Source organism: Oncorhynchus kisutch, linkage group LG22, assembly GCF_002021735.2.
Source record: "Oncorhynchus kisutch isolate 150728-3 linkage group LG22, Okis_V2, whole genome shotgun sequence".
NCBI classification, from domain to species: Eukaryota; Metazoa; Chordata; class Actinopteri; order Salmoniformes; family Salmonidae; genus Oncorhynchus; species Oncorhynchus kisutch.
Genome location: NC_034195.2, coordinates 6,469,597 through 6,494,932, shown reverse-complemented (window position 1 = coordinate 6,494,932; position 25,336 = coordinate 6,469,597). Strand labels below are relative to the sequence as shown.

The window sequence follows — 25,336 nt, the reverse complement described above, 5'->3', positions numbered from 1 at the left end:
TTAAAAACATGACCCCCATTTTCCTGCAGGTATCCATTGTGTACATTTCAATCCATCCCTAACCCATGCAAGTTGATGCATCTTTAGAGTGCTGCTTTTTCTTAATATCTAATGGATATTTTCATCTATGTCACACGTGCGGTGCGCTTTTGAGAACGGTGTTTTACCGCTAATTGCAATTTGGAACATTCGTGTGTAGCCTACAGCCATATGCGCATTGTTGAGCTTATAATATGAAGAAATAAAACGTTGTCAACATTTTTAAGATAAATGGTCAGATCTGTTGCATCGGCCTCTTTGCTTTTTAATATTTTTTTTGAATGTGCAGTGGTTGTATGAGTTTTGGTCTGTGGTCCTAGAACTGTCGGTTTTGAACCGTATAAATATTTTTTATCGTCCCAGGGACGACGGGACGCCCTTAATTTCGAGCCCTGTAAGGGATTGTTTTATAAAGACATAAAAAGTATTTGGTCGTGTTGCAAAACTTTATAGGCTATCAGGGAGGAGGGGGGGGGGCAACCATCCTACCAAGAGAGCCTAAAAAGGAGTGTTGTATTATGAGACTGGCTTGAATATGCAAAGAAGCCACAGACAGTGTAGCCTACATGTTCTTCTGATTCTCTATGGTAAAAAAGATAGTAATGCATTTTATGTTTTGAAGTGGCATCGTACAATGTTGTAATAATGGTGTCAAAGACCTTTTTTAGGGGCGGGGACAAGTGGCCTCTCAAAAGTTAATATCAAGCCCTGATTTCTTTCCTGCTATACTTTCCTGTGTGGCAAGATTCAAATCTCTAAAGATCTCATTATAGTTTATCTTGGTATGTTAAGAGCTTCTGACTGCAGAATTTTCACACATTTTCTCTTCTCTTTACAGGGCAACAATGTGGGTTACTGGGAAGGGGATACCGAGAAGACCCTAAAGCTGCTGTAACCCTTCTCCCACTGCCTCCAGTAGTCTGAGAAGGTCAGACTTAACTGTGGTGCGCCTGGGCCGCTGGCACTAAGATGTCCCTAAGCAGTGGCACTGCAGGCGGGAAAGGTGTGGACTCTAATGTGGTGGACACTTACGACAGCGGTGATGAATGGGATATAGGTGTTGGCAATCTGATCATTGACCTTGACGCAGACCTAGAAAAGGACAAACTTGAGATGTCTGGCACTAAAGACGGTGGGGGCATGGCTGCCCCTCCCAGCGCTGTAGCAGCTCTACCCGACAACATCAAATTTGTTAGCCCCGTACCCGCTGCTCAAGGCAAAGAGAGTAAACCCAAATCCAAGCGAAGTAAGAACTCAAAGGAAAGTGGCAAGGCCTCGGTTACAGACGGGGCCAAGAAAGACGCCCAGGTGCGAACCCAGGGCGAGGTTATGGGATCCGGCATTGGCACAGGTCCCACAACAAACACCAACTCTGGAAAGGGTGCTGAGAAGAGCAGCAAAGCCTCCCGTAATGTTCCTAGTGGAAAGAAAGACAAGGAGGTGGGCTCTGGGAAAAGTAAGAAGGAGAAAAGTGAAGTTGTGGCTACAGGAGTGGCTAATACTGAGAAGGAGATAGGTGCCCCAAATCTGCCTTTGGGGGGCCCTCGTAGCGTCCCATTTGAGGGTACGCAAAATACAGACTTGGCTGTGGCCGAACCACTTGGGAATATCGCCCTGGATTCCACAGGGATTGCTGTACCACCGTTAGCCATTAAAAGTGATCCAGAAGAGATGGACAACAGTGAATGCAGAAACCTGAAGAAAGTGAAAAGTGAAAAGGTAAGTAACAAGCTGTCTTGTCTTCGATTTTGTGCTTGGCTGCTGTTAAGTCAACTGCTTTGAACTATAGCAGATGCTGTCTGTTTGTTTGCTGCTGGAATATTAGCATATCTAGCTCGCCTTGACAAGTGATTTATTACATTTTAATGTAGCACTTTGCTTTCAAATTGAGTGAGCTACAGACGTAATCTGGTTCTCTGTGTGGGGGATAAGAGCTTTGTACTGTCTCGAAACCTCTCATGTAATCACTGAATTTGATGGGTGTGTTAAGTAGTGCATGAGGCTCCATCTTAACACTAATGGCTCCTCAGGGGACTTTCACACTGCTGTACTCACCCCATAGCCCAGAAACAAGTGAAGTATGTTATGCAAGACCCAACATAAGCGTCAGTCTGTACCACTACATATTGCAGATGCCTGTCCTTTTATGTATGCCAGTACTTTCAACAATGGGTTACTGCTCAGACCCTTCACTGCCATTAGTAAAAGGCCTGAGCAGTAACACAGGCACCCGTTTTCGAACCTTCGAGAAGATGTTCTCAGGCACTCAAATGGGCAGTCTTGTTTTTACACAAGTTGCTTGTCGACATAGTGGGGGAAGGAGAGGGTGGTGGTGGTGGAAGGCTTCAGCGTGTCGGATGCCAAAGATGTGACAAACCTGAGTGCTGCTGCTCTCTGATAAGGTTTCTGACAGAGACGCTGGAGAGTATTGACAAGCCATCTCTAGAAGAGGCTTTGCACCAGGAGATCAGTTACAATTGTCAGCCATATGTCACCGCCATACGCTGAGACAAAAGTGAAGCTCCAGGGGCAGTGTTGGACGTCTTGTTCTGGCAGCAGATTTTTTTGGGGTGGGGGGTGGGGTCGAAGAGCCTCTGCATTTTCCAGCCTGCAGTTAGTTAGCTGGGGGGTAGAGTTACCCATTAGACATAATTACTGGCTACTCTTCTCCATGTCATCTTGATAGTATGCTTTTCAAAGTCTTCATCAGATGGAACTTGGTAAGATCGTCAGGAAAAGGTATCAAAGTTTCTTTCGCTATGAGCTGTGTGATAGCTGCTTCTGCTGTGTAGAATAGGACATCCATCCATATTCCATTGAGAGGGTTTTCTGCTTATCTCCGGAGCTTGGGGAGTGCTGAACTCTGTGGCGGGAGGTTTCATGTGTCATCTTGCTCCATTTTCAACCTCTATCATTCAATGGTAGGGGGCATTCAGTTCAACTCATTCACGCTGTGTCTGTCTTGGGTGGGGGAGGAGGAGAGGAAGCAGTCTACTCCCTCTGTGAGGATCATGCCGGCAGGCCAGGAAATCCTGCGACTAAAGGACAAGATATCTCTGTCGTCTGTCTAGGGTCAATAAGTAATCCTTTGTTTAGACACATTAAAGGCTTGGTCCCATTAAAATGACACAAAAAACATGGTATCATCCTGTGTGGCCCTTAAGATCTCATCAATAGGCCATTTCTGACATTATGTAGTTGTCAGCAGCTGACACTGGCTAACGGCACCCATTCTACAGTCATGACCTTCACATGCCTTTCCTGTTTGGACAACACAGGGAATTTGCAGTGCCCTGTACAGGCATTAACCTCAGTGATGGTGATTGTATGTTTCCACTCTGTCAGAGATGGAATTACTTGAGGTGAATGAGAGACTCTCTTTTTGAAATCCCTCGTAATCCGCTTTTGACGATTATTTTAATGTCTCCTGGTTGTCTACAGTCTGTCTCATCTCTTTAGACAATATAGGCTGTCATAAAAACCTCATCACTTACGTAATTACACTTTTTCCTACTAAGCGCCCTGCCGTAAAATGGGGATCATTCTACCACAAAAAGTTCTGCATATTCCAGACTCATGTCCAAACCGATGCTAACATGAGGGATGCGCCAGAAAATGTAGACAAACTTTAATGAGACTTTTAATTACAGAAATATTGCGCACCGCACATCACCGACCTTGAATCTGAGTGGCGGTGGTCAGCATTTTGAAACTATGTAACCATACCTTTAATTGTTTAAAACTCAGATGTTTTATGTCATTCGATGAAGCATGTCTTACCTTGGTTTGTATTGTACTGCAGCCAAAGGCATAATCGTACTCATATAAGAGAGTAAACATTATTTATAATAGGGTGAGATGGAGAAAATCGGACCTGTCTGAAATGAAAATGGATGGCCCTCCATTTTGTTTTTCTTTCTGAACCCTCCCTAAATTCATGAAAAAAAGAAAACTGTCCCTCCCCAACTGACCCTTCCCTATACCCCAAAATAATCATTAATATGTTAAGTGGATAAGCAGAGAACTGTCTACCCTCACTTCTTGGACAGACCAGAGACTTAGATATGCAGTTTTAGAAACGATTCTTCGTCCTTTTTCCTACTAAGCGCCCTGCCGTAAAATGGGGTTCATTCTACCACAAAAAGTTCTGCATTTGCTTGCACCATGCTCTAAACAGGGCATTTAAAATTGACTGTGGCCCATGGTAGTTGGCCTTTCCTTAAAGTTCAGGAGTTGAAGTTTGATTTCTGGAAGTCAAGTGAGCTTCTGTTGCCAGTAGGCTACCTCTTCATTAATTAGCAAATGCAAGCGGTTTCTGTAATTTCCCAGCTAAATGCCAAGCTCACAAAGAATGAGCCTTCATTTTGAATCAGCACCAGACACCTTCCTCACTGCCAGTTACCGCAACCTGCGTAGAGATCAATGGACTCTACTGTAGTGAAAGTGCTGTATGCACAAGGGGTTTAAAGCTTTCTAGCATTCCTCTCTCAGCAGTGAATCCAGACATGATTTATTTAGACAAATTTCAAACAATTTTACTTTCTTATTCTGCTGCACAGTTTGATTGATAGTCAGTCAGGGCTCAGGTTTCTCATCCAGTCTTTATTAGACTGTCTATATTTTCACTCCTTGAATTAACTCCTGGAGCAGTGGTTTTAATGAATAGGTATTTTTGGATCTCTTTCTCTCTCTCTTCCCACTTCTCTCCTTTCTCTCGAGTGTGGAGTATTCTGTAGGGAATGTGTCTGGGTGTAAGCAGTGCCTGTGAAATGTCAGGCTCCAGCGCTCTCACAGTCAAATCCAGGGCCTTATAGCGTGACGGGAGGTCTCCTGTGCACCTGGGAGCAGCCCTTCTCTTCTCGATAGTTTCATATTTATTTTTTTCTCTTTCACTCTCTCACTGCCCATGGTGACTTATGACTGGTGCTATTGTATTACAACTCGGGGTTAGTCAGGGCTGTGCAAACGGGGAGGAGGGGTGGCGCAGGGAGAGACACAACTTTCACAACTCTCTCCCATTTCCGTGTCGGTTTCACTGGATCCATCCTATCAGGTGGCCGGGGGGACTGGTTTTGCAATCTTTCTGTTTTCTCTGCATCCCGGCGACCTTATCGGAATACGGGTTCTGGGTTTAATCACTAACCTTTGATGATCTTCATCAGATGACACTCATAGGACTTCATGTTACACAATACATGTATGTTTTGTTCTATAAAGTTCATATTTATATTTTTAAAAATCTCAGTATACGCGTTATGTTCAGTAGTTCAAAAAACATCCGGTGATTTTGCAGAGAGCCACATCAATTTACAGAAATACTCATTATAAATATTGATGAAAATACAAGTGTTATGCATGGAACTTTAGATACACTTCTCCTTAATGCAACCGCTGTGTCAGATTTCAAAAAAGCTTTACGGAAAAAGCAAACCATGCAATAATCTGAGTACAGGGCTCAGAGACCAAACAAGCCAAAAATATATCTGCCATATTGTGCAGTCAACAGAAGTCAGAAATAACATTATAAATATTCACTTACCTTTGATGGTCTTCATCAGAATGCACTCCCAGGAATCCCAGTTCCACAATAAATGTTTGATTTGTTCGATAATGTCCATTTATGTCCAAATAGCTACTTTTTGTAGCGTTTTGTAAACAAATCCAAACTCACGAAGCGCGTTCACTAGGAGCAGACGAAATGTCAAAAAGTTCCGTTACAGTCCGTAGAAACTTATCAAACGATGTATAGAATCAATGTTTAGGATGTTTTTAACATAAATCTTCAATAATGTTCCAACCGGAGAATTCCTTTGTCTTCAGAAATGCAATGGAACGCGAGCTAACTCTCACGTGAATGAGCGTCACATACTTGTGGCACTCTGTCAGACCACTGACTCAAAGAGCCCTTATGAGCCCCTCCTTTACAGTAGAAGCATCAAACAAGGTTCTAAAGACTGTTGACATCTAGTGGAAGCCTTAGGAAGTGCAACATGACCAATATCCCACTGTATCTTCAATAGGGAATGAGTTGGAAAAATGATGTTTTTTTGCCTGCCATATGAGTTCTGTTATACTCACAGACATCATTCAAACAGTTTTAGAAACTTCAGAGTTTTCTATCCAAATATAATAATAATATGCATATATTAGCAACTGGGACTGAGTAGCAGGCAGTTTACTCTGGGCACCTTATTCATCCAAGCTACTCAATACTGCCCCCAGCCATAAGAAGTTAAACTCTAGTTTTCAGCCATTGTGTACGTGTGTGTATTTTCTATGCAACCCAGACGGGGAAAGGTGGTGCTGTACCACAACCCTCGTTTCCTTCTCCACAGTAACGACATATAGCAGAGCTCCAGTGGAGTGCATGCCTGCACTTGGGACCTGACAGAGATCATTGCGATGGGGTTGACAGTTTTCATGATGCGTTTGGGAGTGGGCGGTCAGGCAGACAATTTTGTGATTTAAAATGTTTGTTGTTCCGCAGATTATTTGTGAACGGATGTCTTTCTGCTTTGTATGGCGTTAGCCTACCTATTGTATTAAAAACCTTTGTTGCGTTATTGACACACACTCAGAATTCACTGCTTTACATTAGGTTGCCTAGCTCTCTTCCTCGTTGAGCGTGTGAAAACAAGTGTGCCTAGTATATGTGCGGTCTCAATTAAATAGAGTAGGCTGCCCGTACGTGGTTGGAGAATCACGTGTCCGTTATCTTTCCAAGGAAATGAAAGTAAATATGATTCAACTGTAAACTATACTACAGTGCCTGTCAATAAATATTGATAATGGAAAGTGGAGTGAGGTCAACTAGCATTAGTCGAGGTGCAATCAAAAATCGTCATTGAAAAGGTAAAGGCGTACCACGTGAATAGCCTACCATGGTGAGGGAGCTTTGCGCATTTTTTGATTTTCAATAAATATTGATGACCCATTTATTTGTCTCTGTCTGCTAATCGTCCTCCTAAAAAGTAGGATATATGCTATATGCAAAACGTGTCCGCTTTCTCCGCTTTTCATGTTGTGGCAGCCAGGTGTGCCTTGAATTCTAAATAAGTCACAGACAGTGTCACTAGCAAAGCACCATCACACCACCACCACCACCACCACACATGCAGAGATCATCCGTTCATCTACTCTGCGTCTCACAAAGACATGGCGGTTGAAACCAAAGATCTCAAATTTGGACTGATCAGACCAAAGGACAGATTTCCACTGATTTAATGTCCACTGCTTGTGTTTCTTGGCCCAAGCAAGGCTGTTATTCATAATGATGTCCTTTAGTAGTGGTTTCTTTGCAGCAATTTGACCATGTAGGCCTGATTCACACAGTCTCCTCTGAACAGTTGATGTTGAGATGTGTCTGTTACTTGAACTCTGAAGCATTTATTTGGGCTGCAATTTCTGGGGCTGGTAAGTCTAATGAACATATCCTCTGCAGCAGAGGTAACTCTGGGTCTTCCTTTCCTGTGGCGGTCCTCATGAGAGCCAGTTTCATCATAGCGCTTGATGGTTTTTGCAACTGCTCTTGAAGAAACTTTCAAATTTCTTGACATTTTCCGCATTGACTGACCTTCATGTCTTAAAGTAATGATGGACTGTTGTTTCTCTTTGCTTATTTGAGCTGTTCTTGCCATAATATGGACTTGGTCTTTTACCAAATAGGGCCATCTTTTGTATACCACAGCCTAACTTGTCACAACTGATTGACTCTAACACATTAAGAAAAGAAATGCCACAAATGTACTTTTAACAAGGCACACGTGTTAATTGAAATGCATTCCCGGTGACTACCTCACGAAGCTGGTTGAGTTTGCAAAGCTGTCATCAAGGCAAAGGGTGGCTACTTTGAAGAATTGTCAAATATATTTTGATTTGTATAACACTTGGTTGCTACATTATTTCAAAGTTGTCAAGGATGTCTTCATTATTATTCTACAATGTAGAAAATAGTTAAAAAAAAGAAAAATTAGTAGGTGTGTCAACTTTTGACCTGTATGCCTAAAATAACATTGTGGGACTGGTGTTCAGGACCAGTTCTTGCAGTAGTGGGTGAGAGTCTGACAGAAAGCCAGCAAGTGTGAGCGGGTGCCTTATGAGAAGCTGCGGGATGCGGCATGAATAAATCCGTCCCGCACAGACCTCTGGCCTGCACCATCAGACAGGGCCACAGCCATAGCTTTCAGAACAGAGCCGAACAATAACTAGCTTAACTAATAACTAACACCAACTGAAATTGTATTTTTGCTCGCGGAGGAGCAGGGAGACAAAAATAGTATACACCTAGGCACACACCCACCAGCACTAGCACACTTGAACTCAGCATAGCAGGGACACACTATCTCTCTCATTCACGCACACGCCCTCAGAGGAAATGAACCCTTTTTGACCTGAAATCTCCCTTGTGATCTAGTAGGGTTTTTTTTTTTTAACACCTTTATTTTACTAGGCAAGTCAGTTAAGAACAAATTCTTATTTTCAATGACGGCCTAGGAACAGTGGGTTAACTGCCTGTTCAAGGGCAGAACGACAGATTTTGTACCTTGTCAGCTCGGGGATTTGAACTTGCAACCTTTCGGTTACTAGTCCAATGCTCTAACCACTAGGCTACACTGCCGCCCCGAGGGTTAGCCCTCACATTAGAACAGCCTCTGACTCGTGTTTCTTTTCCAGTCCAGACTCCCTCTCCTCCGCTCCTCTGTCAAGGTGTGTAATCCCAAAGACGGGGGTTGTGTGTAGAGATCAGACCCACCATTCGTTTTCCAGCCATCTGTTCCGAGATGCCTGAGTAACATTCTGATTACTGGAGAAAACTAGGCAGCAAACTGGGCAGATAAAGCTCGCCTCTTATGTTCCAATCTCGTTGAGCTCTCAAATGGCCACCCCACGCGTCTACTGGAAGAGCAGTGCCTTCCCCCTGTCTGGCTGCAGTGGAACAGCGATTCCTCTTCATCAGCTAACGGCTAGCTCCGGCTCTCACACCGGGCTTTTATACAGCCTTGCATTCATAGCCGTCGAAATCAAACGGGAGAAGTAGACGCACATTTCTCTCGTCAGACTCCATGGGAGACGTTTCCGTTTGTCATGTTCAGTGTCATTTTAAGACGATAAGCAGCCTTTCCTACCCACAGATCACAAGCTATAATGCCACCACCATCGCAGTCCCTTTTCAGAGAATGTAAAACAGCCTGCACCGATCACAATGAGGCCGTCTCCCTTTTTTGTGTAACACAGTTCAGCCCCAAATCGGAATCATTGAAGTGGATGCCTGTCTTGAAGTTGAGTGTTTGTGACTTCCTTTGAAACGGGGTGGCGGATAATTGAAAACACATGAAGAAAAAGCAGGGCCTGTGCCAAGTTCTCCTTTTCTGGCGAGCTGCTCTCGTTGATGGAACCGTTTCAATCAACTTTCCAACCATGCCATGGTCCACTCAAGATCGAACCAGCAGTCAGCTGCTCTGCATTAGACATGGATCACATCCATAGCTGCGATTCTTTCAGCATTTCGTCATTTCTACACATCAGTCATTTTGGTCAAAATAACGTTAGCATTTTAAGTCCTCCAGATAAAAACAAATACTTGCCTCAGTTGGCCTTTGCAGCTTAAAATGGATTCTAGATTGATTTCATCAAAAAGCCTTTCTGAAAAAAGAAATGGGTAAACAACCAAAGCTAGCTCTCTGCCCCAAGGAGAAGTAGTTGCTTGTTTTAGAGCAGTGTTTCTTTTTGTCTATTTGGAAATTAGTTTGGCTGTGCAGTACCTACAAGATTCTGCCAAGACAGACTTAGTGTTGTCACGATGCCAGATTTTTTTTACTTCAATAACGATACCAGGTTTAGTATCACAATACTCGATACAATCATGATGCTCAATACCAAAATGATACCAGAACTAAAACAAGTCACAGAATGACACTTGATCCAGACAGATACAGTGCCTTCAGAAAGTATTCATGCCCCTTGACTTATTTCACATTGTGTTGTATTACAGCCTGAATTCTAAATGGATCAAATTCATTTTTTTCTTACCCATCTACACACAACACCCCATAATGGCAAAGTGAAAACATGTTTTTAATTTTTTTTGCTAATTTATTGAAAATGAAATATCTCATTATATCAAATATCTGATTTACATAAATATTCACCGCCCTGAGTCAGTATTTTTGTAGAAGCACAGTTGGGATGATTTATAGCTGTGATTCTTTCTGGGAAAGTCTCTAAGATGTTGCACCTGGATTGGGATGATTATAGCTGTGATTCTTTCTGGGAAAGTCTCTAAGATGTTGCACCTGGATTGTGATGACTATAGCTGTGATTCTTTCTGGGAAAGTCTCTAAGATGTTGCACCTGGATTGTGCAACATTTGCCCATTTTTATTATTTGCAAAATACTTCAAGCTCTGTCAAAATGGTCGTTGATCATTGCTAGACAACCATTTTCAGGTCTTACAATGGGACTGTCAAGTAGATTTAAGTAAAACTCGGCCACTCAGGAACATGAGTCCCTGTCTTCTTGGTAAGCAAGTACAGTGTAGATTTGGCCTTGTATTTTCGGTTATTGTCCTGCTGAAAGCAGGGTTTCCATTAGGAAAATGTGGCCCGTACATTTGACCGGCAACATTTCAATTTAACGGACATTTGAGAAATCTACCGGACCCATATGCATTGGGTTCGTAACCTGATTAGGGCGGGCACCCATGGTGCTCAGAATGACAGAAATCTCATTTAGATTATGGTAATTAATATTAAAAGAACTTGCAAGTCAAGGATGCAACAATGTGCGGTCCTTCTCACTGAATTCTCATTAGCACTTTGAAAAAGACGGTAGAATTGTGCCACACTGGGATATTCGGTAATACCGGCACTGAACTCAAGGGCGCTGTTTTCAATCCCCACTGGTACTGTGTAAAACCGGAGGTGAGCAATGCTAATAAGTATATGTAAAATCCCATAGAGAATGCTAACTAAATGTTAATGATCACATTGTGAACATTTTAGACAGTGTCTGACCTGAACTATAAAAGTAACAAAAAAATGCTACATAGTGAATGCTTGATATTGGAATAAGCTAACCATTTAGCTAGATAAAGAACTAGCTACTAAATTAGCAAACCAAATGCACAACTGCAATGCATTTAGCACATTTTAAACAGTTAACTTAATAGTTATAAGATAACTAGCTAGCAAACATTTGTGAATTCCATACTGTAATTAGATCACCTGGTGCGTGCTGCACAACAGTGAGTGACTCACAAGGCTCCGGTCTCTCGCAGTTGTCCCCTGGCTTTTTCTAAATACCCCTGTATACTGTATATATGGTACACCGCCCAAGCCTAGTTAGAATAACGAACAACAAAATCACTGGCCTATATCAATATGGAGGAACAAAGCTGCCATAATTATAATTAAATGAATAAATACATAAATGCACACATACAGTGCATTCGGAAAGTATTCAGACCCCTTGACTTTTTCCAAATTTTGCTACATTACAGCCATATTCTAAAATAGATAAAAATACATTTTTGTTCCTCAATCTACACACAATACCCCATAATGACAAACCGAACATTATATAAATATTTTTATTCATTTTGGAAATGTATATATATTTAAAAAAAAATACATATCTTATTTACATTAGTATTCATGCTATGAGTCTCGAAATTGAGGTCTGGTGCATCCTGTTCAATTGATCATCCTTGAGATGTTTTTAGAACTTGATTGGAGTCCACCTGTGGTAAATTCATTGGACATGATTTGATTGGTCCCCAAGAACACAGGGGCCTCCAGCATTCTTTAATGGAAGAAGTGTGGAACCACCAAGACTCTTCCTAGAGCTGGCCGCCCGGCCAAACTTAGCAGTCGGGGAAGAAGCGCCTTGGTCAGGAAGGTGACCAAGAACTTGGTCACTCTGACAGAGCTCCAGACTTCCTCTGTGCTCTGATAAAACCAAGATTGAACTCCTTGGCCTGAATGCGTTTAGTATGACAGAACGTGTTTAAAGGCCATTATTTCACATTGACCCCCCCCCCCCCCCCCCCCAAACAATAATGTCTAGCACATACAGCTATGTCTCAATACGATGTATCTTTTTTGTGGCAAATTGTTTATCAAAACTATTATATGCTGGTCTCCTGAGTGGCGCAGTGGTCTAAGACCCTGCATCTCAGTGCAAGAGGCATCACTGTAGTACCTGGTTCGGATCCAGGCTGCATCATTGGGAGTCCCATAGGGCGGCGCACAGTTGACCCAGCATCGTCCGGGTTTGGCCCTGTGTTTAGGCCGTCATTGTATATAAGAATTTGTTCTAAACTGACTTGCCTAGTTAAATAAATATTACATTTAAAAATAAATGTGCCTCATGTGTACCATAAAAAGAACAAATGGAACATTGTCCTTGACGTAGATAGTGGTGAACAGTTTTGGCTGTATTACGAGAGGTTGCTTTTTACAATAAGGCAACAGACTACAGCCATATAGTTTTGAACCTAGAAGAAGACCAAGGGACAAGGAGTCGCAAGAAGGAGTCGACTGGGATTGGCGAGAGAAATGTCCAGTTGTCCAGAAAAGCATGGTAAGTTAACATTACCGAGTATCAAGCTAGCTAGCTTGGCTATAAAGTCGAGTTGGCTAGCTAGCCGTTTTACAGCCAGACTTGGTTTTACACGTAGCTAACTAGCTAGATAATGAACTAATTGCAATTATCAGAAACCATTATTATCTTGGTAGCTAATTATCTGTCAGATGTAAAGCAAGCAGAATCGTGACATGTCAGAAGCAATGCATGTTGGCTAGCTCAAGTTAACTAGATCACTCATTAAGCAATAGAGTAGATACTTAATTAATAAGCTAGCAGCTAGCTAACTACAGCCAAGTAAAGAGGAGCATGTTGTCATGATGGAGTAAATCACCTATGAGAAGCTTGCCACAGTACAGTTTAGCCACAATAGTGGAATTTACTGGTCGCCTTAGCAATTGTTAGTGAGATGGTGCAATAAAATATAAATAATATCTTAGCTAGCTATAAATTCACATGTATGCCATGTAATTTGTCATAGCCATTATCACAAAATGGCATGCATACTTAAATGGCTTGCATACTGCATACTTAATCAGATCTATTGTCATTTACAGACATTAATGTGAAATAGTCATACTAATATAGGAATCCTAAGTACAGGTACCATTTTCGTGTTAATCACTGCAGGTTTGCCATCTGATTTATTGGAGCCTGGCGGAGATGGATGCAACCATACTACAAGGCAGGACATTTCTCTGCTTGCTACCAGCAGGAATATGGAGCACTCTGTCAGTAAGTCATGATATTATTGTTTTCCTTTACATGATACTAGGCAGGAGGCCGTGGGCCAGTGGGAGGTCAGGGGTGAGGGTGCTCTCTCTTTTTAGTGCTCACTACCTCTATCCATCTCTCTCCAACTGCTGCAGAGACAGAATGGGCCAAGGACCTCCAGAGCCTTCTGAGCAACTACCTGCAATCTCTCCAGAGCAGTAAGCTACACTCATAATAGAATACTTGATGCACCATGTAAACCTTCTTCACTATGGCAGTCTACCTGTGTGATGACATGGCATATGTGACCCATTTTAAGAAGCTAGGCGTATGTCTCACGTCACTATTTCACAGGAGAGGCATTTTTGCCAGAAATGTCTTCTGGAATATGTGATCTTTCATGTGCCTTAATAACAAACTTGTATGCCATCTGTAAATACAAATACAATTCTTAAATTATGAGCCTAGTTGGTTTAGCCACGGAAAAATACAGGAGCCTTCCCACTAGCCATGATTGGCAGAGATAATGGGCTGGACATGCCGACAAATGAGTTTGGATTGGTCTGCCATGTAGCATGCTTCTGTCTAACATAAGCTGCTTAGTATGTGTGGATTAATCCTTTATACCAAGGCTTTTTTTTTAAAGATATCATGAAGCACTGAAAACGTGTTGCTGGACTACTTTCTGGAGAACGATCGTGCCACGCTGACTCTCTGATTCTGAAAATGAATCAGCCAATGAGGAAATCCCTGATTTAGGTAAAAAACATGTTCATTGAACCAGACATTGTAGAGGCTTCTGATGACAGTGGTGGGGGGAGAAACGGTGTCAATGTCATCGAAGAAGTTGAGAGTTTTGAAATCAGTAGAATGCACAGTGGAAGCAGAGAGATGGTGGCCAAATGCGAACAGTCCTAAATAGAACACAGAAGGCTGTTGTAATCCGGAGACAGGTGCTTTCTACATATTCAAACTAAGGGCAAACATTGTATACATGACAGAGGGAGAAGCGTTCATCCATGTTATACAGGTAAGAGTCTAGCTACATTTTCAGATATTATACATTTAACATTTTGTCAGAAGGTTGCTTTCATTGCATGTTAAAGCGTACTGTTAGCTAGCTAAAGTTAGCTGGCTGGCTATCTAGCTAATGTTACATATGATCTGTGTAGTAATAATATTTGTATATCAGAAACCATTTGCATTTCTAGTAATAGCCTAATGTTAGCTAGCTAGGTAACATTGAACCTAGTTGGTTAACTCTAACTACCTGCAGATTCATGCATGGTAATATTGCCGCATTCAAAACAACTGAGAACTCTGAAGAATACGAGGTCAAATCATGACATCAGTGATCTTTAAGTTGGAAAGTCGTAGCTTTAGAAAGATGCCCGAGTTGATGAGTTGAAATTCTGAGTTGGATGACCGATTAAAAAATAAAAATAATATTTAAAAAAATTCCCCATTCCGAGCTCCTTTTTTTTTGTTGCATTCCCAGTTATTTTGAACGCAGTGAAGTCTGAGATTTCCGAGTTCCCTGTTGTTTTAAACGCGGCATTAGAGTTGGGATTTTGGTTCATTATTTAGCTAGCTAGCTACACGTCTAAACAAAATAATCCACTATGCAAGTAACCATTTATTTCACTGTCCTGTTAAACCTTCTGTATCCTGTGCATGTGAAAAATAAACTTTGATTTGATTTAATATAGTGTGTGTGTTTACCAGAGATGGTAATGAGAAGACCAACATGACCTGCACCAAAGATAGGCCAAGGACTAGATAAAGTTTATTTGTGCTACTACTTTTTGCTACTACTTTGAATCTTAATCTTTGGTTGTTTGCTACACTGAATCATTAGAGATGGGTGGGGCTAATGCTTAAGAGGGTATGAACGATGCTGAATGGGTGTAGACAAAGAAGAGCTCTCCAGTACGTGTACCAACACATTCACAGGCCATTTTCTCAAAAGTGGCGTTAGAAGTTTATCAACTTTCAAAGCAGAATTACTTTCCCATTGTTCCTCAACTGCAGTGCATGATATACAATTTTCTAGCTTTGAGTCTTTACTTTTATCCAATGTAAACAACACCATTTCAGATTTTGCTTCATAGGACCCGAAACCAGGTGGTGGGTCACATATTTTCCAGAGCCACTGGTTGCATTGGGTTCACTGTACTTATGCCAAACCTCATGCTATCTTCTCCCTGTAAAAGACTCGCAGTCTCCCAGACAAAACTAACACGTCCATCCCCCTATCCCCAGGTGAGTTTGCTGGGCTGTGGAACGCTAGCGTAGCACATGAAAAATCCTGCCACCCTGTTGTCAGCTATCCGCAGACAGTTCACTGAGGAAGGATGCAACTATCAAGGCTTTTAAAAGCCACATTTAGGTGGTGACCAAATGCAATATAGTTTTGTATAAACTCTATTTAATTGTATTGTTAGATTACAAAACAATTTGTACATGCATGTTTGTCACATCAGCTTTGACTAACTTCTGTGGTAGCTTAAACACAAAGACGACACTTGATGATTCAAAAGGTCTAAAGTAAATACAATTCTCATGTCCGGGGTGAATACATTGTTTATGTATATCAGACATCACACAGGTTTGGCAACTAAAATATATATCCCAGACAAGATTGAAGACTGCGACAAGTAAAAACAAGTGAATAAAAGTCTGTTCTTGTGTCCGTAGCTGTTGGTGTGAATTTGAGTGGGTACATACATGTTGACAGAAAGGCTGTGAGATCGAGAGGGAGACTTGCTGTATTCTTAGGTAAGGCCCTTGCTTCTGGTACCAATGAAGGCCACAGTCTTCAGTCCGGCAGCTTGAAGATGTGTCACCATCCAGACCCATGTCACAGCATGCAGTGACCTGATAGGGAGATGACAATAAATGCATTATGTACCTTTCAACACCAAAGTTGTGTTAGCAGTTATTGCAAATGTCGCTGGACAATTCAACCCTTTTGTTTGTGTCATTGATTTATGGAAATTCACGTACAATATTCAGTTAATAAGCATTGACTAGTACCTCTAGGGCAGGGATAGGCAACCCTGGTCCTGGAGTGCCGCAGGCACTTCATGTTTTTGATTTAACCGACCTGGAAAACTGGTTGTTTTGAATTTAGGCAATCACTCAACGGATCAATTAGTTCAGGCGGTCAGGGCTGTATTCAGTACATACAAATGTAAAAGAATGTTCAATTGAACGGAAACGGTGCTGTACTGAACGACTCGCTGAAAAATGGGGAGGGGTTGGGTTGTGTGTTCAAAATGCACCCCTGCCCTTTAAATACTAAACTCATTGCTTCAAGCCACACCCCGGCACACCCACCAATTGGAGCAAAAGTATCTGTCGGTTCAAGAATGTTTTGAGAAAACGTGGCTGAACTGAACGAACGCCTGTTGTTGTGCCGAGTTAAAACTAAATCCTGCAGTACCTGCGGCACTCCAGGAACAGGGTTGCCTCTACCCCTGCTCTCGGGGTAAAATTACTGCTGTGCAAGGTATTGTGTAACCACTTTCTTCCAGGGCCTATATTCACAAAGTGTCTCCCTCTAGGGATAGTGGTCTAGGATAACCTCCCCCTTGTCAATGTGAAGGCAAAACGTATCTTAAAATGTGTTAATTTGACCCAAAAAATGGCAAATCAGTTGAAGTCGCACTGTGGATGTATTAGACTTCATAATTGCATTGGGGGCATATACTTATATTTCACTGTACAGCTTTACCTATGGATTGTGGAGCAATGAAATGGGGTATCAGCCTATTCAGTGATACCCACAGAACACAATTATGAAGAGTGTACCTACATATTACCATTGTAGCTTATATTGCAGGACTTTGACTGTGGGAAATCACCTCCCCAGGCAGACTTGTGTGTATTGGACATTCATACTGCAATGTACAGCCTTACCTAATTGTAAAAAATGGCTAGCTGGAGCTGTCTGAGCGGTCGGTTGGGAATGCCCTCACCCGCTAGTAATTAATGTGATGTAATTGGTTCTGACTCGCTACAGGCTGTCCGGCAAGAACAGTACAGATGCTTCTTAGTCCAGGACTTTTATTATCACCATCACCACCACACACTATAGTATTCACACTCACACAGACATCTCCAGTTTGCATAGGATGGACTTGTGGTTCTGAAAGGTAAGAACAAATCTACAATGTTATAAGCTATCCAATAGGAATATCTACACAGGAAAGAATGGCATAGCATCTATACAGGGATATTCAAATTACAGCATACACATTTAGAGATTTTAGAGATATATGTATAAACAAATCATGGAGAGAGAGAGAACTAATTAAGACAGGCAAGATTTATGGCCCTCTCTCAGAACTGGTGGATATCTGATCTGTGTCTAGTGCCACAGAGTCATAAATTGTACTGCGTGGGCAGGCGGGAGCGCTGAGGACCGTCTATGAAACATCTAGAATCTCTCGCCATGGCTTAACAGTAGTGTGAACTATGAAAATCACATCAAATTGTATTTGTCACACGCGCCGAATACAACAGGTGTAGTAGACCTTACAGTGAAATGCTTACTTACAAGCCCTTAACCAACAATGCAGTTTTAAGTAAATATCTAAAAAAGTAAAAGATAAAAGTAACAAATAATTAAAGAGCAGCAGTAAAATATACAGGGGGTACCTGTACAGAGTCAATGTGCGGGGGGCACCGGTTAGTCGAGGTAATATGTACATGTAGGTAGAGTTATTAAAGTGACTATGCATAGATAATAACAGAGAGTAGCAGCAGCGTAGAAGGGGTGGGCAATGCAAATAGTCTGGGTAGCCATTTGATTAGATGTTCAGGAGTCTTATGGCTCGGGGGTAGAAGCTGTTTAGAAGCCTGTTTGACCTAGACTTGGTGCTCCGGTACCGCTTGCTGTACGGTAGCAGAGAGAACAGTCTATGACGAGGGTGCCTGGAGTCTTTCACAATTGTTAGGGCCTTCCTCTGACACCGCCTGGTATAGAGGTCCTGGGTGGCAGGAAGCTTGTTGTTGGTGATGTACCAGGCCATACGCACTACCCTCTGTAGTGCCTTGTGGTCGGAGGCCGAGCAGTTGCCATACCAGGCAGTGATGCAACCCTTCAGGATGCTCTCGATGGTGCAGCTGTAAACCTTTTGAGGATGTGAGGACCCATGTCAAATCTTTTCAGTGTCCCGAGGGGGAATAGGTTCTCACATAGGTGTTCCTTTTGTCCAGGTGTGAAAGGGCAGTGTGGAGTGCAATAGAGATTGCATCATTTGTGGATCTGTATGCAAATTTAAGTGGGTCTAAGGTTTCTGGGATAATGGTGTTGTGAGCCATGACCAGCCTTTCAAAGCATTTCATGGCTACAGATGTGAGTGCTATGGGTCGGTAGTCATTTGGGAAGGTTACCTTAGTGTTCTTGAGCACAGGGACTATGGTGGTCTGCTTGAAACATGTTGGAATTACAGATTCAGACCGGGAGAGGTTGAAAATGTCAGTGAAGACACTTGCCAGTTGTTCAGCGCATTCTCAGAGTACATGTCCTGGTAATCCGTCTGGCCCTGCAGCCTTGTGAATGCTGACCTGTTTAAAGGTCTCACTCACATCGGCTGCGGATAGCGTGATCACACAGTCGTCTGGAACAGCTGATGCTCTCATGCATGTTTCAGTGTTACTTGCCTCGAAGCGAGCATAGAAATGATTTAGCTCGTCTGGTAGGCTTGTGTTCCTGGGCAGCTCTCGGTTGTGCTTCTTTTTGTAGTCAGTAATAGTTTGCAAGCCCCGCCACATCCGACAAGCGTTGGAGCCGGTGTCGTACAATTCGATCTTAGTCCTGTTTGATGTTTTGTCTGAGGGCATAGCAGGATTTCTCATAAGCTTCCAGGTTAGAGTCCTGCTCCTTGATAGTGGCAGCTCTTACCTTTAGCTCAGTGCGAATTTTGCCTGTAATCCATAGCTTCTGGTTGGGGTATGTACTTACAGTCATTGTGGGGACGACGTCATCATTGATGAAGACAGTGACTGATGTGGTGTACTCCTCAATGCCATCAGAAGATTTCTGGAACATATTCCAGTCTGTGCTAACAAATCAGTCCTGTAGTTCAGCATTTGCTTCATCTGACCACTTTTTTATAGACCGAGTCACTGGTCCTTTCTGCTTTAATTTTGTCTTGTAAGCAGGAAATCAGGAGAATAGAATTATGGTCACATATGTCAAATGGTGGGCGAGGGAGAGCTTTGTACTTGTCTCTGTGTGTGGAGTAAGATGGTCTCAACTCTTTTTTTTACCTCTGCTTGCACATTTTAACATGCTGATGGAAATCAGTTAAACTGATTTAAGTTTCCCTGCATTAAAGTCCCCGGCCACAAGGAGCGCCACCTCTGTATGAGTGTTTTCCTGTTTGCTTATGGCGGTATACAGCTCATCAAGTGTGGTCTTAGTTCCAGCATCAGTCTGTGGTGGTGTGTAGACGACTATCGAAAAAATACAGATGACAACTCTGTGGTACTCTGTGGTGGTCTACAGCTTATCATGATATACTCCTATGATATACTCCTAGAGACTTCCTTAGATATCGTGCAACAGCTGTTTACAAATGTACATAGGCCGCCACCCCGTGTCTTACTCGAGGCTGCTGTTCTGTTCTGCGGATAGTGTATAACCCGCCAGCTGCATGTTGTTAATGTCATCACTCAGCCACGACTCTGTGAAACATATGTTACAGTTTTTAATGTCCCATTGGTAGGATATACGTGCTTTTATTTCGTCCTGTTTATTTTCCAGGGATCAAAGGTTGGCTAATAGTACGGATGGCAAAGGCAGATTAGCCAATCGTCGTCTGATCCTCACAAGGCACCCCGATCTCCTTTCGCAAAATCTCAGTTTCTTTCTGCTGTGAATGACGGGGATGACGACCTGTTCAGCTGTATGGAGTATATCCTTCCCGTCCGACTCATTAAAGGAAAATTATTTGTCTAATTCGAGGTGAGTTAATCACTGTTCTGATGTCCTGAAGATCCTTTCAGTCATAAGAGACAACAACATTATGTACAAAATAAGTTACAAACAGAAAAACGAACAAAATAGCACGGTTGGTTAAGAGCCAATAAAACAGCAGCCATCCTCTCCGGTGCCATCATCATTTTTCATCATAATAAATGCAGCGGTAAAGTGTGCGTACAGGCTATAGGAATGAACCATCTCTAAACAATAACACCTAATGCAATACAGGCACTTATAAACGTGTCTGAAATATACGCAGTACTATACAGCTACAGATGTGACAAGGTTATTAAGCCTAAGGTAATTGCTTTCAGTCAGTCACCATAATTTAGCATTAACCCTCCCGACAATAAACCTCACAACTCACTTCCTGAATGCATACACAATCTTACTAAAATAAACAGACTGATAACTTGGTCGGCAGCCAAACTTGTGTCTTCTTCTTTGGGATTGGGTTGCCAGATCTCATCCAACTTTTAAGGCCTACACCGCCATTTACTGTGCTGGAGTGTGAGGCCAGTCACGGCCTACCCAGATGAAATTCTCTTCATTTGTCCTGTTCCTCTAAGAAAGTGAAATAAAGCCCTAGACACCACTAACTTTCCCTTTCCTCCCCCCACTACAGCAACCAAACCTCAACCCCGTCCAAGCCTCTCTAACCCTTTCACACGATCTCTCCCTATCTACGTCATACAGTTCACAAAAAATCTACACATGCTCCACTGTTTCCTCCACTAAACATTAATCACACAGACAACTTGCATCTTTATCTGCTGACAAAGATAGCCACTCTGACCTGCAGTGGGAGGGGGTCAGAGTCCAAATGTGCTTTCAGGCACTCTGATTGGTGGAAACCAGGAAGCTGTGATAGCTTTCTCCCCTTTTCAGTTGTCTAAGGGGACTGTGGGGAAAGTCACATGTACAGGCATTTTTACAATTATTATTTTGTTATACACCTTTGGGTCCATTTAAATGGGGTATCAGCCTGCTTACTGACACCCACAGAACACAGCCGTGAAGAGTTTACACAAATATTAGCATCATAGCCCATATTGCAGGACCTTGACACCACTGTGAAATGAGCCACATTAGCTCACCAGTAAGCCTATGTGTATTGATCATTCATATTGCAATGTACAGCCTTTCCAATGGATCTTGGGTCCATGAAATGGGGTATCAGCCTAACAAATTCTTATTTTCATTGACGGCCTAGGAACTGTGGGTTAACTGCCTTGTTCAGGGGCAGAAGAACAGATTTTTAAGTCCCAACGCTCTAACCACTAGGCTACCAGCCGCCATGTAGAGAAAATAAATGAATATGTAGAGAAAATAAATGAATTGGTCAGTGTTTTTGTATTTTCCTGCTCGTATATTTATTTATGTGTGGATTTATTTATCTATTTATAGGTGCATTTATTTATTCAGTCATTTAATTCTAATTATGGCAGGTTTGGTCCTCCATATGTCAAACTCCTATCCTGCATAGTAGAGAAGTTGACCTATTCTATTGGTCAGCTTGTCGAGGAAGAAGTAGCCTAGCCCAGTAAGGCTACATAAAAAAAATATGTATTCAAAATGTATTCAAATGTCAAGGTTTCAAACAATTTAGTAGATTTTTCCAAAATTGTAGCCTACAGCCACCAGCTCATTGCAAATTGGTGTGTGAAGCGCTGATGAAGCCTATCTTCCATTGCCGTTTTAGATGCTACAGCAGTAGCTTCTTTCGAGCTGTCTGACAGATTTTTAGCTCAGACTGTTTCTGTATGCTGTATGCATGTGATAAGTAAGATGCATAACGAATATACTGTAGCCGACACGCACCGATTTAATTCAACTAAATAATGCAAATGAACCTATAGACCGATAAGCAGTACCAGTCAAATGTATTTTAATCGACCTGGTATTTCCATCAATGAATAGGCAAAAAAGCGTCTTCTCCAAGACAATTGCCCGGTGCCAATTTTATTTATAGGCTTTTCAATTTCTCTATAGGCCAAAATCCATCTGACCGGCTGACGGAAACCCTGGCTGAAAGGTTCATTAATCTCCCAGTGTCTGGTGGACAATTTCCACAATATTCATTACAATATGTAGTTGAGGTATAGGGTTCAGTGAAAGATTTGTCTCAAATACAATGCTTTTAGTTTTTGAAATATTTAGGACTTTAGAACTAACTTATTCCTTGCCACCCATTCTCAAACTAAATGCAGCTCTTTAAGTGTTGCAGTGATTTCACTCGCTGTGGTAGCTGACATGTTTAGTGTTGAGTCATCCGCAAACATTGACACACTGGGTTTAGTCAAGGCAAGCAGCATGAAAAGATTTTTAAGAAGTAAGGGGCCTAGACAGCTACCTTGGGGAAGTCCTAATTCTACCTGGATTATGTTGGAGAGGTAAAGAACACTTTATTTGTTCTGTTAGACAGGTAACTCTTTATCCACAATATAGCAGGGGGTGTAAAGCCATAACACAAGTTTTTTCATCAGCAGACTATGATCGATAATGTCACACTGAAGTCATTTGTGTAAGTGCTATGCTTGTTGAATGTCCTTCTCTATAAGCGTGCTGAAAGTCTGACAATTAGTTTACAGTAAAATATCATTGTGTCTGGTCAAATGCAATTTTTGGTTGACAACTTCATTTTTTATTTTAAACAGGCTGGTTGGTTGGCTATTTGAGCCAGTAAAGGGGGATTTACTATTCTAGGGTAGTGGAAATACTTTTTCTTCCATCCAGGCCTGAGGGCACTCACTTTCTATTAGGTTTAGATTGAAGATGTGGCAATATCATCCTCTATTATCCTCAGTAATTTTCCATCCAAGTTGTCAGACCCCGGTGGCTTGTTGATAGAGAACACATTTTTTTTCACATCCTCCACACTCACTTTACGGAATTCAAAATTACAATGCTTGTCTTTATGTGTAGTTTCAGCATTTGTTGTTTGCATGTCATGCCTAAATTTGCTAATCTTGCCAATGAAAAAAATCTGTGGCTTTTGTGATCAATGGGCCATCTGATTCAATCAATGATAGAGCTGAGTTTACCTTTTTGTAAAAATAATAATAATTTAAGGTGCTCCAAAGCTTTTCACTGTCATTCTCTATAAAATGTATTTTTGTTTCATAGTATAGTTTATCTTTGTTTTTATTCCGTTTAGTCACATGGTTTCTCAATGTGCAGTACGTATGCCAATTGGTTGTGCAGCCAGACTTATTTGCCATTCCTTTCGTTTCATCCCTTTCAACCATACATTTTTTCAATTCCTCATCAATCCATGGGGATTTAACCGTTTTTACAGTCATTTTCATAATGGGTGCATGCTTATTAGTAACTGGAATAAGCAATTTCATAAATGTGTCAAGTGCAGCGTCTGGTTGCTCCTCATTACACACCACAGACCAACTAATATTCTTTCCATCAACAACATAGGAATCACTACAAAACTTATTGTATGACCTCTCATCCACAATATGAGGCCCAGTCTTTGGAACTTTGGTTTTCCTAGATATGGCTACTGTTTTGTGATCACTACATTCGATGGATTTGGATGCCGCTTTAAAACAAAACTCAGTGTCAACGTCAACAGTGAATAGGTGACTCCGGGATACTGGCCTTCAAGGCATAGTTCCTCTGTTTACTGTCTGTTCTTTTGCCCATTTTTTTATTTTTATTGGCCAGTCTGAGATATTACGTTTTCTTTGCAACTCTGCCTAGAAGGCCAGCATCCCGGAGTCGCCTCTTCACTGTTGACGTTGAGACTGGTGTTTTGCGGGTACTATTTAATGAAGCTGCCAGTTGAGGACAGATGAGGCGTCTGTTTCTCAAACTAGACACTAATGTACTTGTCCTCTTACTTAGTTGTGCACCGGGGCCTCCCACTCCTCTTTCTATTCTGTTTAAAGCTAGTTTGCATTGTTCTTTGAAGGGAGTAGTACCCAGTGTTGTACGAGATCTTCAGTTTCTTGGCAATTTCTCGCATGGAATAGCCTTCATTTCAAAGAACAAGAATAGACTGACAAGTGTCAGAAGAAAATTATTTTTTTTCTGGACATTTTGAGCCTGTAATTGAACCCACAAATGCTGATGCTCCAGATACTCAAGCTGTGCTAACATAGTTGCAAAAATGTTTTCTAATGATCAATTAGCCTTTTAAAATGATAAACTTGGATTCGCTAACACAACGCGACATTGGAACACAGGAGTGATGGTTGCTGATAATGGGCCTCTGTACGCCTTTGTAGATATTCCATAAAAAATCTGCCGTTTCCAGCTACAGTAGTCTTTTACAACATTAACAATGTCTACACTGTATTTCTGATCAATTTGATGTTATTTTAATGGGCAGAAAATGTGCTTTTCTTTCAAAAACAAGGACATTTCTAAGTGATCCCAAACTTTTCAACGTTAGTGTACATTTGCTGAAGCATTATGACAACTCAGCGACACAATGGTAGGGATTAACTGAGGTAGGCGTAGGTCATTGACAAGTCATTGTCTCAACACGGCCTTATAGTGCTGTGAAAAGATCCAGGAACCCAAATTATTCGGGTGGATCCCATCCTCCTTATAAAACAAGCTATTGTCAGCAAATGTTACAATGATCATGTCGCCAGTTATAGAGGGCTAAGAGTTTGCTGACGTTCAATGCTACGATTTAGGGAGTGCACAGGGCCAGATATTATGGGGAGTTTGTAGGTGTCGAGTAGAGCCCCAATAAGTTCTTTAAAATCCATCTCCAGCTGTTCTGAGCTGCTCTTCATAAAGTCATTGAATCCCACATTAACAATGAAAGATGCAGGTTGAAAACGTTTGGGAGGAGCTTATTCCTATACTCGTGCTCCTGGATATCACAAGGTTTTTGTTCCAGGGACTGAGCCATTTCTATCCATTGTACTGCCCAGTACAATGGATGGAGAAGGGGATGGAGAAATACGCCCATTCCTACCCCTCACACAATTTGTGGAAACTTTCAAGGGGCCATGAGAAGCAGTATAGCATACACCCACA

The 25,336-nt window shown here is 41.9% G+C and overlaps 1 protein-coding gene and 1 long non-coding RNA gene across 2 annotated transcripts in view; one reads left to right on the top strand and one right to left on the bottom strand.

Annotated features, from left to right (window-relative positions):
• znf609a (zinc finger protein 609a) overlaps positions 1–25,336 on the top strand; it is a 179,390-nt gene that overhangs the window by 85,104 nt on the left and 68,950 nt on the right. Inside the window, exon 2 of the mRNA XM_020470028.2 lies at positions 878–1,758. Within this exon, the coding sequence (XP_020325617.2) occupies positions 1,009–1,758 (750 nt within the window). The 5' untranslated portion in view covers positions 878–1,008. The remainder of the gene's footprint in view (positions 1–877; positions 1,759–25,336) is intronic.
• On the bottom strand, positions 15,744–17,490 carry LOC109877820 (uncharacterized). The gene is made up of 2 exons (XR_004204762.1): positions 17,448–17,490; positions 15,744–16,212 (listed from the first exon to the last, which is right to left on the bottom strand). It is a non-coding gene; the product is annotated as an uncharacterized LOC109877820 (long non-coding RNA).